Here is a 15,438-nt window from a genome sequence, read left to right on the forward strand (position 1 = left end):
TCTTAACAAAAAATCACTTGAATTCGAAAATCAATTGAAGACTCAATCAAATGGTTGTCATTTTAGTATTTTCTTCAAACACCATATTTATCTAATTTGTCGTTCACAGTTAAATATCTTAATGATTTTTAATTTCTTCAATATTTTTTACAAAAATAATCTATAATTAGATACTTAAAGATAAACGGTTCATAAATAAAATTTGTAATCGACCCCACAATGTGTCGTTAGGAAGGACATATCATTACTTGCTCCCCCAACCATGAAAACTTTATCCATGGAAATTCATTTTTCCTTATTTCGTACCTGCATTAATTCCACAACAAATAATACATTCAGGACAACTTGGACAAGTGCTCACTCACTTTCTGCCATTAAAAAAAAAAAAAGGCTCTCCTTTTCATGCCCATGGAGCCCAGGTGCTTTAAAGAAGATTCGAAACGAGAGCATCTGCCATTCTCATAACTTGACTTCAGTTTGCTCCCATAATTTGCAAATTCCACTAGCAAGATCAGATTCAGTTTCTGGAAAAAGAAAAAAAGACCAAAAAAAAAAGAAAAAGGTTCGAGTTTTATATGGCTTCCGCTCCCGGTGATTTAGAGAAAGCTGAAGCAAGGTTTGTTTCTCTATATACGTAGAGTTTCAAATGCATGCCCTTTTCCTTTCTTACAAAAATAAATGTTTTTAATTATATTCTTATTGATCTAATGAAATTCTGTTGTTTTTTTAAAATAAAAAATAATGTAAAATCGCTGCTGCCGCCGTCGCTGCTATACAGATACAGAACAGTTTAACCTTTCGTTGTTTTGAGGACATGCTAAAGTCATTGCATTGCAATAATATTAATAATAGTATGATCACAGCCAAATCTTTAATTCTATCCTGTATGGGTAATTTTATGTTCTTTGTGTCTTGGCCAGCAGAACAGATTATCCAAATTCAAACCAGACAACGGAAAATTCTGCCACGATGGATGTAGATGTGAAAAAATCAGAAAATGCAGCACGGTTGACTAAAATATTTATAACATCATGTGTGCTTGGCGTTTTCCTAGACCCTTTGTTCCTCTACATTCCTCTACTCAACCACGATTTGAAATGTCTGAGGTTGGATAACACCATAAAGATTATCGCTCTCGTCTCGCGATTGTTCACTGATCTATTTTATGTAGGCAGAATTATTTTGCAAGTTTGTAGATTTGAAAATTGTTCGCCTTTCATCAATCGAATTCTTCCCGAAAGTTGCTCCTCCAAGTTAATAACATCACTCATCAAATGCTTTCGTGAGTTATTACCTGAAGTAACTGAAGTTCATGAGAAGGAATATCTGATACCAAGTATAACAAAGGAGATACGGGAGTCGTCCATCATAGTTGACATTTTAGCTATTCTTCCTCTTCCACAGGTATGAACAAAAGCCCTTTGATATCTAGACTCTAGATCCAGTAGTTAATTGCTTTTCCAATCCCACTGTTTTTGTTTTTTCTTTTGTTTTTCTTTTTCTTTTTGCTTTTCAAATCTCACTGTTTTTGTTTGCATGCAATGCCATATATAAATTGGAAATTCCTCAAATAAGCTTATTTAAGGCACACTTTTGTATGACCCATTTTGTATTGTATTTCACTAATCCAAACTGTGTATTTTGCAAATATTCATTCAAAGATCATCATCTCTACAAAAATTTACTTGAATCCGATATCATTTGATCACTCAATTAAAATATTAAAAAATTTGTACTTTTTTGAAGCACCGTGTTCATTGATTTTGTAGGACATAATTGGATGTCGAAACGGTTTTTGATTTATCTAATTTTTTGCAAAGATGATCTATGGATGTAGACTTAAAAAATAGATAGTTTGGATCGTTGAAAAAAATTTCGTATGGGACCCTAAATGGTGTCACCATAAAGATTCAAAGACTTTATAGATTATTATAATGATACGAGACCAAGTGAGTACCCATTTCAACCAAATTAGATAACATTTTGACCAGTGGCGGAGTCAGGATTTCACATTAGAGGAGTCTTTTATAAAATTTGTCTTCTCTTCATAATTATCATGAATTTCATATTTTAAATTGATTAAATATTAATTGTATCATCTACACTATTAAAGACTTAAAAATTCATCATTTATATTCCAACATAGAAAATAAATGGGGAACAAAAATGAGTTCATAAAGCGCAATATTAAGTTACCCAGCTCATACATGAAAAAAAAATTCACAAAATTTTAAATAAAATGTTAAAACATTAGGAGATTTTAGTGCAAATATCATAAACCAACCTAGAAAATTTAAGGGAGATGAGTAGAAGGGAGATCAAGTCATTTTATGGTTTATATGTATACAAAAAGAACATAATATATAAGTAAATATCCTAAAACTAATTTAATATATTATAATATTATATATCATATATAATATGCAAATAAAAGAGGTAAAAATGGAATGGGGTCTGGGACCACACTGGTCCAATACTGGCTTCGCCCCTGATTCTGACTATGTTTGATTGAATCGAAGAAGAATACCTCTATCATGAAGACTGGGCATCATCTCTGCTATTTTGATTTCAACCAAATAAAACTAGGGTTAATTTCAATTAGAATGCTAAACTTTCACCCTTAAGGCATGTTTGTCTATGCACTCTCAATTTTAACAATTATATATCCTAATCTTATTACTTTTTTGCAATTTGGTTTATGCATTAACTTCACAAGCGAAATTTCTGTTAATTGCCCACGTGACGAACTTGTGACCTACTTATTCACTTCTTTCAATGCTATTTGAAGGGTATTCCAGACAATTGATGTCAAATGGGTTTGGGTGGGATTTTTTGTGTCAAATGGGTTTGGGAGAGAAGACACCAATTGCCCAATAATACTCTTCAATTGGCATTAAAAGAAGCGAATATGTGGGACCTACCCTTGCCACGTAGGCAATTAACAAAAATTTTGACTATAAAGTTAATGTTGGAACCATATTTAAAAAAAAAAAAAAAATTAGGGTACATAATTGTTAAAATTGCAAGTGCAAACATGCCTTAAGGGTGAAAGTTCAGGATACTAAATTGAAAGTAACCCATAAATCTGTCTATTTTGCCCATTCATATTTGACTGATTTTGTAAAACTGAGAAAAATATCGGAAAATTGATTTGGTTGACAAAAGGCAGACATCCTGGCAAAGAAAAGGGTACTGTGTTGCAGTCTTGTCAGTTAGGAGTTTTTTTTCCCCCTAAAAAATCATTATGACTTTTGAACTAATTAATAAATCTATAGCACTAAGTGATGATATGACATTGCCATGTCACTTGGGATCCAATTGTCAGGTCACTTAATACACAAATTTAGTATCTCTAGCATTACCCTAATTTAATATTTTGTCTCACGATATGTTGTTAATAGTCGATATTAACATTGCAATGTGTTCAGGTGGCAATTCTCATTTTCTTTCCAAAGATGAGGGTCTCAGGATCTTTCGGGAAGCGTATTATGAACTTTCTTGTTATGGTGCAATATGTACCACGAGTTCTTCGCATCTACCTATCATGCAAGAAAGCTAGAAAACCTTTCAAAGGACATATCCCATTATGGCTTAAAGGTTTACTCAATCTTTTCCTCTACATTCTCGCTAGTAATGTAAGTTTCACTTTTATCATAATTTATTTAATTTTAAAAAGTTCGCTTTCTTTAAATAAAGGGTCATATTTTTGTCAAATGTTCAATCTAACAAGCTTGTTGTTTCTTTAGGTGCTTGGAGCTTTTTGGTACTTTTTTGCTGCTCAACAAATGATAAGTTGCTGGGAACATGCGTGTGGATATGGAAATGGATGTGGCGCTACTACATTTAATTGTCATGATCACCAAACGTCGAGAAATATTACAGTTCTAAATAATTTATGCCCTATAGATCCACCAAATGCAACTCTCTTTGATTTTGGTATATACCTAAATGTCCTTCAGTCGGGTGCATTGTGGTCAACAGACTATCCCCTGAAGTTTTTGAACAGTTTTTGTTGGGGCCTGCGAAATTTGAGGTTTGTACATGTGAAACCAACATATACATTGATGCTGTTTTTTAACTAGAGAAATGGTTTTAGATTTCCTTACATTGAGCAATTGAGATTTGTATATATTTATGTATTCTGATCCATTTCATGTTTGCAGTTCTCTTGCTTCAAATCTCCAACCGAGTTTCTATACATGGGAAATCGCCTTTGTAGCTTTTATATCTATAATCGGCTTGATACTGTTTGTATATCTCATTGGAAATTTGCAGGTTGGTGCGGTGTATATAAAAAGTTCTCCTTAAGCTTAAAGCTCCTGATTTGATTTTTTCTTCTTCTCTCATTTGAGCACCCATCTCTCTCTCTCTCTCTCTCTCTCTCTCTCTCTCGGGAGCCAGAAAGCTTCAATTGAGGGAAACTCTATTACAGGATCCATTTGCATTATATATATATTAGTCCCTTGTCACACACTTGTGCCTTTTACTTATATATATATATATATATATATATATAGATATAGATATATATAATTTTCTGTAACAATGATAAAATAGAATTACTGAACTGAACCTTCTTGTTGTGAAATAGACCTATGTGCTTATAGATACTCAAAGTTTAGAGTCGCACAGACGCGAAAATAAACTTAAACGGAAGATGAAAGAAAATGACCGAAAAGTAGAACAATGGTTATCTGGTCATGGCATCCCCCTTAGTAGAAAGCAGAAGATCATGGAAGAGATACACAGAGAGCTTGTAGAACACTCGGAATTTGATGTGGTTAGGGAAATCCTCTCTATTCTTCCCCACGAAGATATCAAAAGTTGCAGCCCGTTGAGTAGGTTGAGGAAGGTAGGTTCATCATCATATTTAATTTTTCAAGACCATTATTCGTATCCAATGATATATATATATATATATATATATTAAATTTTTAATTGCTGGTTATTTTTCTCAAATATTGTATGTAATCTAATCCCAGGTGCCACTACTTAAAGACATGGACGAAGGAGTTTTGGTAGAAATCTCTGAGAAGCTTCATCCCGAGAAGTATACTTCTGGACAAATCATTATAAAAAAGGATGAAACACTTCAAATGATGCTTTTCATCGTGGACGGACATGTAAACATTGAAAAGACAGATGCTTCTCTGCTGGAAGATCTAGGCGCAGGAGATTTTTATGGGCAGGAACTTCTAGTTTCGCCATTGTGGACCTCCTCTAGTGATGCAAAGCCCATAAACGAGTCTGTTCGGGCCATTGATGATGTTCAAGCCCTTGTTCTCTCTGCCACAGACATGGCGACCTTGGGCTTCAGTTCCAGGCGGTCTATCAACGAGTTGCGCATGGTGGTAAATATTCTTCAGAAAGTAAGCTCCTCTCTATTTAGATGACGTATATACAATGATGTTACTTATTTGATTTATATAATGTTCTCTTTATGTTTGAGAAATTAATAATGTGTCAAATCCTAGGTGCCAAAACTTCAAACTATGGATAAACAAGTATTGAAAGCAATGTCTCATCATCTTTCTTCGGTTAGCTATAAACGCGAGGACTGTATTGTTCGAGAGAACCAACCAGTTAGTATGATGTTCTTCGTTACGAGGGGAGAGGTAACAAAAAATGAGAACCCTCCCGAAGAAAATTTTATTGGAGAAGAACTTCTTGATTGGATACGGGATGAGTCTTTTCCTACCATATTACCCTTGTCGACCTGCACTGTTAAAGTAGTCTCAGATGATGCTGAAGTCCTCATACTGAAGGCCAAGAGCTTGAAGAGTGTAGTCTCTAGGTTCATGTTGCCTTTCAGCAATTTTGCCCCTCCCTCAGATGTCCGGTTGACTTGGCTAAAAAAAGTAAGTTGCTCCATCTGCAGTACTATATATATATATATCAAGCAAAGTAATTAGAACTCAATGAAGAAGGCACATCCAATTAAAACCATTATGGATCATCCTAGCTAGCCAGTACTAAATTTTAGAAGATGCTTTATATTTTTCTTAACTGACAATGTCACATCTGTCTAATTTTAGGTGGAAATCTTTCAACAAATGGAGGAACAAGTGTTGGAAGCAATATCCAAGTGCCTTAAGCCCATGAACTTCAATGTTGCCAAGCGCCATATTCTTCAAGAGAAAAAACCACTTAAAATAATGTTCTTCGTCATGCGAGGAGTTGTATCAATTGAAAGCGATAGTGCTATGGACGTGAACGTTAAAAAAACCTGTGAAATAGGAAGTTTCTACGGAGAAGAACTTGTACAATGGGTTACAACTTGGGTATCACACAAGCCCTTTCCTGCCAAACTACCTTTATCACCTTGTTCTGCGCTATGCGGCGTGCTTGGTGGTTCTGTCGAAATCCTTGCTCTCAAAGCCGACGACTTGAAGAGTGTAGTCTCTGATCAATTCAGGTCCAAATTCAGCACGGAAACCGCCCTCCCTACAGAATCTGATCAGCCTCGAGAACCGTTGACCATCCTAAAGAATGTAAGTTCCTCTGGATGAAGAGAACCAGACCTATAATGTATCCTATATATTTTAATCATAATTCTAATTTCTCCTTTGCCTTAAATTAATATGGTCTCCAATAATATCCTAGGTGGAAAGCGTAAAGACTATGGATGAGGAAGTGTTGAAAGAAATATGCGACCATCTTACCAAAAAAACGTATAAAGATGAGTACATTATTCGGAAGGATAAACGAATGGAAATGATGTTCTTCATCATCAGCGGAGTTGTGTCGGTGACAAACGAGAGCTCGAAACATTACCGCAGAGAAGGAGAACGTCCAAATCACAGTGGAGATGAGCTTTTACAACATTGGATGCAGTCTAAAATTACGAAAGCTAACGTTCCTGCCGAATTGCCCCCCTCTCCTTTTAGTTTTTGGGCCATCGGTGAAGTTGAAGTTCTGATTCTTAAGGCCGAAGACTTGGCAAAGGTTCAGCTTGGTGATCGAATTGGTTAGTATTATTATGCATGTGCAACTAATTAAATTTTTTTTTTTTGTGTGGTGTGCATACAGTAAAGGCATGTGTGTAGTAATAAGATGTTATTTTCCCACCCGCGGCTACATGCATGCTTATGTACATACGTACTTTCGTTGTCTGATTGCTAGTATTTGATGATCTTGGTGCCAGGTTCTTGAAGAAATGGCAAGGACGAGTGATGGTACAATTACTTGTCCAAGGCTACATGTTTGGTTTGAATTAAACAAATCTGATGAAGGCATATGTGTGTGTATATGTATATATGTCTATACGTATATTTATGTATGCAGCCCCACCTCAGTTGTGACCTTTGTTGGAAAAGATAGGGAGGTGGGGTAATTAATTGTACATTATTGTGTGAAGGTGTTGTGGTATGCACTCTTTTTTTTTGACCAAATTTTTCTCTTCTGGTGATTGTTTATTAGAAAAGAATTATTATTTTTTATTTTTGGTCGAAAATCATATTATTAAAAGAAGCCCGGGAAAAGTAACAAAAGTTGGTATCAAATTACTAAAAATAATAATTTTTTTTAGAGGGGTATCAAATTACTAATTAGGGAAGAAGACCAGAACTCTAGAAGCTAACTTCAACATTTTTTTGTTTAATTATCCAAGGCTTAGGCTTGAATTCAATGTGTTTTTCATGGACCTTGCCAAAATCGAAATTCTCATTACATAGCGTGGAACCAAACAATTCATCATGTTCACGTCTGACATGAAGAAGTTGAGCGTTTGAAGGTGACCCAAGAAAGTGGTCTCGGTCTCTTTGGGAGATGGAGATGGAAAGAAATTCAACTTAGCCTGTCCCTTAGCAGCTGAATAATCCCATGCCATGACCTCGAGCTTTAATTTCTTTTCGCTATAATTGAACCCAGGCCAGTCTTTTTTCATGTAAAATTATTTTTTCTTAAATTGAGGCCTGAATCATTATGTACCGTTAGATTATATCTAACGGCAGGTGGCCACTAAGTTCCCTGCACCTTGATGAACGAAACTATATTGAAAGAAATTTCACTTTCTAAGCACATGACAGACATTGACAACAGTAAAGTGTTATGCAGCATAAAAAATAAAACAATAAAGCTAAAGTGTTCTGACATGCTTTTGTTTCACGAGGTACTCACTCCAGTTGAAACAAAATACATCGTTAGGAACAAGCCAAATTAGCAACAAAATGCCTCTCGCGCTAATCGAAGTGGTTGCAAAATTAACTATTGGTTGGAAAGACGAAGGAAATGGTTACAAAAAGACTTGGGTTGGGGACAAGACAAGAGTAAAAGTCTAGATCTAATGTGAATGCTACAGTTAAAAATGTTTGTTTATGACAACTAGTAGTTACTGCTGCAATTAGTTGAAACAACTTGCCAAAATGTTGATAACTAAGATAAAAAAAACTTATCACATGAAATTCAAAATCAATATAAACTTTATATATAAAATTATAAACTTACCTGATGAAATTCATAATAAGGTTCATAGCCAATATATTGCAAATCTGTATATGAACAATGTGTTGTACCATACCTTCAGGTTAAATTAGACCAGTTTCTAGATTTGGCTTCAAAGGTTCATTTGCAATTATTTATAACTTGGGTGTTAGCACGCGGTTATTATTTGGATTGTACCCTTCCTTTGGACGAAGGAATTGAAAATTATGTACAATTCTAAAATGATGAGTTTAGATATCTGTCATTTAAATTTTTGACAATTAATAATTTTAGTATTTAGATTTATGTATGTTGAATTTTGTAAATGACGAAAAATTACAGGGACAATAGAAATGATCAAATGACACCTCTTTTTACGGAAATCTCTACCTCGAATCCTAACAAAATTTTTGACAGCAGTAGAATAATTTTGTAATAAATTTTCAATATCGGGATACTTCATTATTAAAATTAAAAACACTGGAATAAATATATACAACTTTAAGATACCAAACTGAAATTTACCCCAAAAATAATATTAACATAATAATATTGATAGCCTCGAGCAATAATTAATTCAACAACTAATACAATTGCTCACTGGCATTTTTTGTTGTCAAAATAGCTCGTGGAGCCCCGGTGCATTCAAGAAGATTCAAAACGTGGCTGAAGACAGCCCCCAACAGCATCTACCATTCTACTATAACTTTCACTATTTTTTAAATATTTTCATTGGTCTTATGATAAATTTATAACTTGACTTCAGTTGTAGAGAATTTAAGATTTAAAGGGGATTTGCTCCATCCTCTTGCAAATTCCAGACAACTGAAGCAACTGTAGAGAAGATGGAAGAGAAAGCTGAAGCAACTGTTGCAGACAACTGGAAAGAGAAAGCTGCAAGGTTAGTTTCTATATATACGTATGCATGCAAATTTCACATTCTTGACTGTGAAGAAAGTTGTTAAAGTACGTATTAAACTTTTTCTTCTGTCTCTCTTAAATCCGAATAAGAATTTTGTTACTTGGGCTCCTTTCCTTAAATGTTCTGTTCAATCCGACAGGCGGTGGAATTTTCTTGGTGTCCCGCTCAGCATTAGCTATGATCCAAATTTGAATGCAGCAAGGTTGAACAACATATTTATATTTTCCTGTGTGCTTGGCGTTTTACTGGATCCTTTGTTCCTCTACATTCCCATGCTCAACCAAGATATCAAGTGTATGAAGTTGGACAACACCTTAATTATTGCAGCTCTTGTCTCACGATCGTTCACTGATCTATTCTATATAGGCAGAATTATTTTTCAAGTTTGCAGAATTACTTTGCAAGTTTGTAGATTTAAAACCTGCCCAGCTTTTATGAATCTATTTCTTCCGGAAAGTTCCTCCTCCGAGTTAAATCAATTAAGGAACGAATACTTGCCAAAGTCAAGTATAGCTAAGAAGATATGGCAGTCGTCTATCATAGTTGACATTTTAGCTATTCTTCCTCTTCCACAGGTATGAACAAAATCCCTTGCTTTGTTCTGGACCAGTACTCTTGATCTAGTTAATTGCTTTTCCAATCTCACTGTTTCTGTTTTTTTTTTCTTCTTTCTTTCTTTTTGTTTGGTAATTCACTGTTTTTTGTTTGCATGCAACGCTATTTCAATATATAAGAGATTTTGCTCCAAATAGTCGAGATTAACATTGCTATGTTTCCAGGTGGTAATTCTCTTTTTCTTTCTGAAAATGAGGGGAGGATCTTTCGGGAAGCACATTATGAACATTCTTATTATGGTGCAATATGTACCACGAGTTCTTCGCATCTATCTATCATGCAAAAAAGCTAAAAAACCTTTCAAAGGACATATGGCATTATGGGTTAAAGGTTTACTCAATTTTTTTCTTTACATTCTGGCTAGTCATGTAAGTTTCACTTTTATCATAATTTATTTTAATTTCAAAACGTTACTTTACTTTACATAAGGAAAATATTTGTCTCTTTTTCATGCAAGTAAGAACTTCTATTTTCCTGTTAATGACAATCTGACATGTATGCAAATAAAATATCTTTTTATATTTTTTTATAAATTATTTTTGCATATATGTCAAACTGCATTTGATAGTAATGTCTCATGTTGGGAAGGAGACAAACTGTGTTTGAAATTTTATTTTCATAAAAATTTATTAGCATCATTTAAAATTTTCTCAAAAGTTCATTCTAACTAGCTTTTTGGTTTCTTTAGGTACTTGGAGCTTTTTGGTACTTTTTTGCTGTGCAGCGACTAATAAGTTGTTGGGAACATGCATGTCGATATGAAAATGGATGTGGCACTAGTACTTTTGACTGTCATGATCACCATACGTTGAGAAATATTACTGTTCTAAATGATTTATGCCCTATAAATCCACAAAATTCAACTCTCTTTGATTTTGGTATATATCTAAATATCCTTCAGTCAGGTGTTTTGTGGTCAACAAACTATCCCCTCAAGTATTTGAACAGTTTTTGTTGGGGCCTGCGAAATTTGAGGTTTGTACATGTGAGACCCTTTGATCTTACAGATTGGGTTATAATTACAAATAAATAAACATCTAAATTTGCAATCTGGAGGATTTTGTTATTTTAAAAAAAAGATAGTAATCAACTGGCCTTTCAAGTGCTGGTAGTTCTCTCTACTTGATTGTAACAAAGTATCTTTGTCGAAAAAAGTACTCTTTGCATAGTATTTTGATTAATTACCCAAAGAAAGTTATTAATAAGTACATAATCACAATGTGTTCCATGTAAAGATGAATACAATTAACTTTTTTCTTTCTTTCTAGGATGGTTGTAATTTATATGCCCTACATGGACAAAATGCTGGGTCCGGAACTAGAGAGATGGTCTTAGATTTCTTTACATTGAACACATTATAGTCATTCTATAATGAGGGCAAATTGGTTAGTTTGATTCAACGGTCAAAAGATAGGACCTCATTTAAAAACCTTAGACAAGCTCTCAGTATAGAATTCTTGTATCTTTATAACTTTTGATTTGTATATCTTATGTATTCTGATCCATTTCATTTCTGCAGTTCTCTTGCTTCAAATCTCCAGCCGAGTTTCAATACATGGGAAATCCTCTTTGTGGCTTTTATATCTATAATCGGCTTGCTACTATTTGTATATCTCATTGGAAATTTGCAGGTTGGTGCGCTGAATACCCATCTATATATATTTATGTGTGTCTTCTTCTTTTTTGGTCAGTGTGTGTGTGTGTGTCTATATATATAAATTAGAATAAATGAACTGAACCTCTTGTTGTGAAATAGACCTATGTGCAGTTAGATACAGAAAGGTTAGAGTCGCACAGACGCAAGATGAAAATTGAAATGAAGATGAAAGTAAAAGGCCAAGAAGTAGAATCATGGTTATCTAAAAATGGCATCCCCCTGCATAATATGCGGGTGATCATGGAAAAGGTACGACAAGAACTTGAAGAAAACTGGGATATTGATGTGGTTCAGGAAATCCTCTCTGTTCTTACCCCAAAATATATCAAAAGTTGCACCCCGTTCAGAAGGCTGCAGAAGGTAGGTTCAGAAGCTAGTTTATACAATATATATATATATATATATATATATATATATATATACCTATACCTACACATTTGTTTTCAACGATCTGAACCATCTATATTTTAAGCCTACATTCATAGATCATCCATATATTTCCAATATGCATTAATGATTTTTTTATTTATAATATATTTTTGTTATTTCCAATATGTACTAATGTTAAAAATGTGTGTTCCCGATCCTATATATATTAGATTTTTAATTGCTGATTATTTTTCTCAAATATTATATCTATTTCTAGGTGCCACTACTTAAAGACATGGACGAAGGAGTTTTGAGAGAAATCTCTGAGAAGCTTAAGCCCAAGAAGTATACTCCTGACCAAATCATTATTAAGAAGGATCAAACACTTGAAATGATGTTTTTCATCGTGGACGGACGTGCAACCATTGAAAAGGCAAATTCTCAGTTGCAATTAGGCGCAGGAGATCTCTATGGAGAGGAACTTCTAGTTTCTCCATTGTGGACTTCCTCTGGTGATGCAAAACCCATAAACGAGTCTGTTCGGGCCATTGATGATGTTCAAGCCCTTGTTCTCTCTGCCACAGACATGGCGACCTTGGGCTTTAGTTCCAGGCGGTCTATCAACGAGTTGCGCATGGTGGTAACTATTCTTCAGAAAGTAAGCTCCTTTCTATTTAGAAGACGTATATACAATGATGTTACTTACTTGATTTATATAATGTTCTCTTCATGTTTGAGAAATTAATAATGTGTCAAATCCTAGGTGCCAAAACTTGAAACTATGGATAAACAAGTATTGAAAGCAATGTCTCATCATCTTTCTCTGGTTAGCTATAAACATGACGACTATATTGTTCGAGAGAACCAACCAGTTAGTATGATGTTCTTCGTCACGAGGGGAGAGGTAACAAAAAATGAGAACCCTCTCGAAGAAAATTTTATTGGAGAAGAACTTCTTGAGTGGGTACTGGATAAGTCTTTTCCTACCATATTACCCTTGTCGACCTGCACTGTTAGAGTAGTCTCAAATGATGCTGAAGTCCTCATTCTGAAGGCCAGGATCTTGAAGAGTGTAGTCTCTAAGTTCATGAAGCATTTCAGCGATTTCGCCTCTCCCTCAGATATCCGGTTGACGTGGCTAAAAAAAGTAAGTTGCTCCATCTGCAGTACTAACTTTTAATGAAGAAAACACATCCAATTAAAACCATTATATATCATCCTAGCTACCCAGTACTAACTTTTAGAAGATTTGCTTTGTATTTTTCTTTGACTGACAATGTCGCATGCATCTATCTAATTTTAGGTGGAAATCTTTCAAAACATGGAGGAACAAGTGTTAGAAGCAATCTTGCAGTGTCTTAAGCCCATGAACTTCAATGTTGCCAAGCGCCATATTCTTCAAGAGAAAAAACCACTTAAAATGATGTTCTTCGTCATCCGAGGAGTTGTATTAATTGAAAGCGATAGTGCTATGGACGTGAACATTAAAAAAACCTGTGAAATAGGAAGTTTCTATGGAGAAGAACTTGTACATTGGGTTACAACTTGGGTATCACACAAGTCCCTTCCTCCCAAACCACCTTTATCACCTTGTTCCGCGCTATGCGGCGTGCTTGGTGGTCCTGTCGAAATCCTTGCTCCCTCAAAGCCGACGACTTGAAGAGTGTAGTATCTGAATTCAGGTCGAAATTCAGCACCGAAACCGCCTTCCCTACAGAATCTGATCAGCCTCGAGAACCGTTGACCATCCTAAAGAATGTAAGTTCCTCTGGATGAAGAGAACCAGACCTAAAATATATCCTATATATTTTAATCATAATTCTAATTTCTCCTTTGCCTTAAATTAATATGGTCTCCAATAATATCCTAGGTGGAAAGCCTTGAGACTATGGATGAGGAAGTGTTGAAAGAAATATGCAAGCATCTTACCGAAAAAACATATAAAGATGAGTACATTATTCTGAAGGATAAACAATTGGAAATGATGTTCTTCATTGTCAGCGGAGTTGTGTCAGTGACAAACGAGAGCTCCAAACATTACCGCAGAGAAGGAGAACGTCCAAATCACAGTGGAGATGAGCTTATACAACATTGGATGCAATCTAAAAGTACGAAAGCTAACGTTCCTGCTGAATTGCCCCCTTCTCCATTTAGTTTTTGGGCCATCGGTGAAGTTGAAGTTCTGGTTCTTAAGGCCGAAGACTTGGCAAGGGTTCAGCTTGGTGATCGAATTGGTTAGTATTATTATGCATGTGCAACTAATTAATTATTATTTTTTGGGTGAGGTGTACATATAATAAAGGCATGTGTGTAGTAATAAGATGTTATTTTCCCATCCGCGGCTACATGCATGCTTATTTACATACGTACTTTCGTTGTCTGATTGCTAGTATTTGATGATCTTGGTGCCAGGTTCTTGAAGAAATGGCAAGGAAGAGTGATGGCACGATTACTTGTCCAAGGACAGGTTTGCAATTAAACAAATATTGTGAAGGCATGTGTGTGTGTATATAAATATGCGTGTGTGTGTGATCGAGTGAAACTTAAGCTCGCTCTGGGTCAACTCACAATTTTGCCAAATCCCAAAATTTTGAGCCAAGCTGGACCCGTCCCGCCCCATGATGATCCCAGAGTCTGGAAGCCAATAACTTTCCAGAGCCTAGATTTAGTCCCGATGCTTGCTAGGTTTAACATATTTTTTTAAAGCTTGGAATTAAAAATGCTTTTCATGAGAACTAGCAAGCACTGCAATTTGCCAAAATTAAATTTGCTTTGTTTTGGGAGACGAACGAATCTAGTCAACAAGACTTGGTGGGGACATGACCAGATTCTATTCTCAAGCTACCAAAATGAAATTTAATCTATTTATTTATATTAAGAGGGGCAATTTCAACTTCATAAATACTATTAAACTAATAATAACTAGTTGGCAGAATAAAATTTAATTTTGTTTAATTGTTTGCGGCCTTCTCTTCTCAACTTCTTGTGCTCGGTAAAAACTGGTACAGGTTTAGTGGAAACTATGGGGTTGTAATTTGTATGTTCCAATCTTCTAGTTACTGTCGGGGTCATCTATATAATAGATACGGATGTTGGCATAAGACCTTAATAAAAACATTAAAAGCATCAAAATCCGGATTCATAGGTTTTTTTTTTACTGACCAAATGCAATTAAGTATGTTTCTTTCAAATGTTAAAATACATTTTAAATTCTAATCACCCTCTTTCAGTATCGCTTGTATCAAAACATTTTAAATTCTAATCCGCGTCTCCTATTAGTTAAAAAAACATAGCTCTAAGATTCACATTATAACAACAATAAAGTATTCTGGCAATGAGGCACCCACTTAAATCGAAACACAATACAATTAATTACATAGCTAGTTAGGAACAAACCAATTAGCAACAAGATGCCTCTCGCGCCAATTGGAGTAGTTGTAAAATTAGAGTTATT

General features: G+C 34.9%; 2 protein-coding genes across 3 annotated transcripts; both read left to right on the forward strand.

Annotated features, from left to right (window-relative positions):
- Nucleotides 1-334: 334 nt before the first annotated feature.
- Nucleotides 335-7,439, forward strand: LOC103332439 (cyclic nucleotide-gated ion channel 1-like). Of its 2 annotated transcripts, none has more exons than XM_089052615.1 (11): nucleotides 335-616; nucleotides 921-1,404; nucleotides 3,429-3,635; nucleotides 3,747-4,033; nucleotides 4,164-4,275; nucleotides 4,592-4,852; nucleotides 4,983-5,369; nucleotides 5,475-5,858; nucleotides 6,036-6,491; nucleotides 6,604-6,967; nucleotides 7,145-7,439. In XM_089052615.1, exons 1-11 carry the CDS (start codon nucleotides 576-578, stop codon nucleotides 7,150-7,152), a joined length of 2,991 nt encoding a protein of 996 aa, XP_088908741.1. In that variant the 5' UTR covers nucleotides 335-575; the 3' UTR covers nucleotides 7,153-7,439. The 2 variants fall into 2 exon arrangements, with proteins under 2 accessions (XP_088908741.1, XP_088908742.1); XM_089052616.1 differs by having other exon boundaries at nucleotides 336-616; nucleotides 924-1,404.
- Nucleotides 7,440-9,266: 1,827 nt separating this feature from the next.
- Nucleotides 9,267-14,535, forward strand: LOC148917407 (cyclic nucleotide-gated ion channel 1-like). Its single transcript, XM_089052432.1, has 11 exons — nucleotides 9,267-9,322; nucleotides 9,483-9,918; nucleotides 10,123-10,326; nucleotides 10,647-10,933; nucleotides 11,478-11,589; nucleotides 11,715-11,975; nucleotides 12,262-12,642; nucleotides 12,748-13,131; nucleotides 13,288-13,533; nucleotides 13,855-14,218; nucleotides 14,397-14,535. Exons 1-11 carry the CDS (start codon nucleotides 9,267-9,269, stop codon nucleotides 14,402-14,404), a joined length of 2,739 nt encoding a protein of 912 aa, XP_088908558.1. The 3' UTR covers nucleotides 14,405-14,535.
- Nucleotides 14,536-15,438: the final 903 nt, after the last annotated feature.

The sequence above is a fragment of the Prunus mume genome, linkage group LG5 (genome assembly GCF_029339155.1).
Source record: "Prunus mume cultivar Tortuosa linkage group LG5, ASM2933915v1, whole genome shotgun sequence".
NCBI classification, from domain to species: Eukaryota; Viridiplantae; Streptophyta; class Magnoliopsida; order Rosales; family Rosaceae; genus Prunus; species Prunus mume.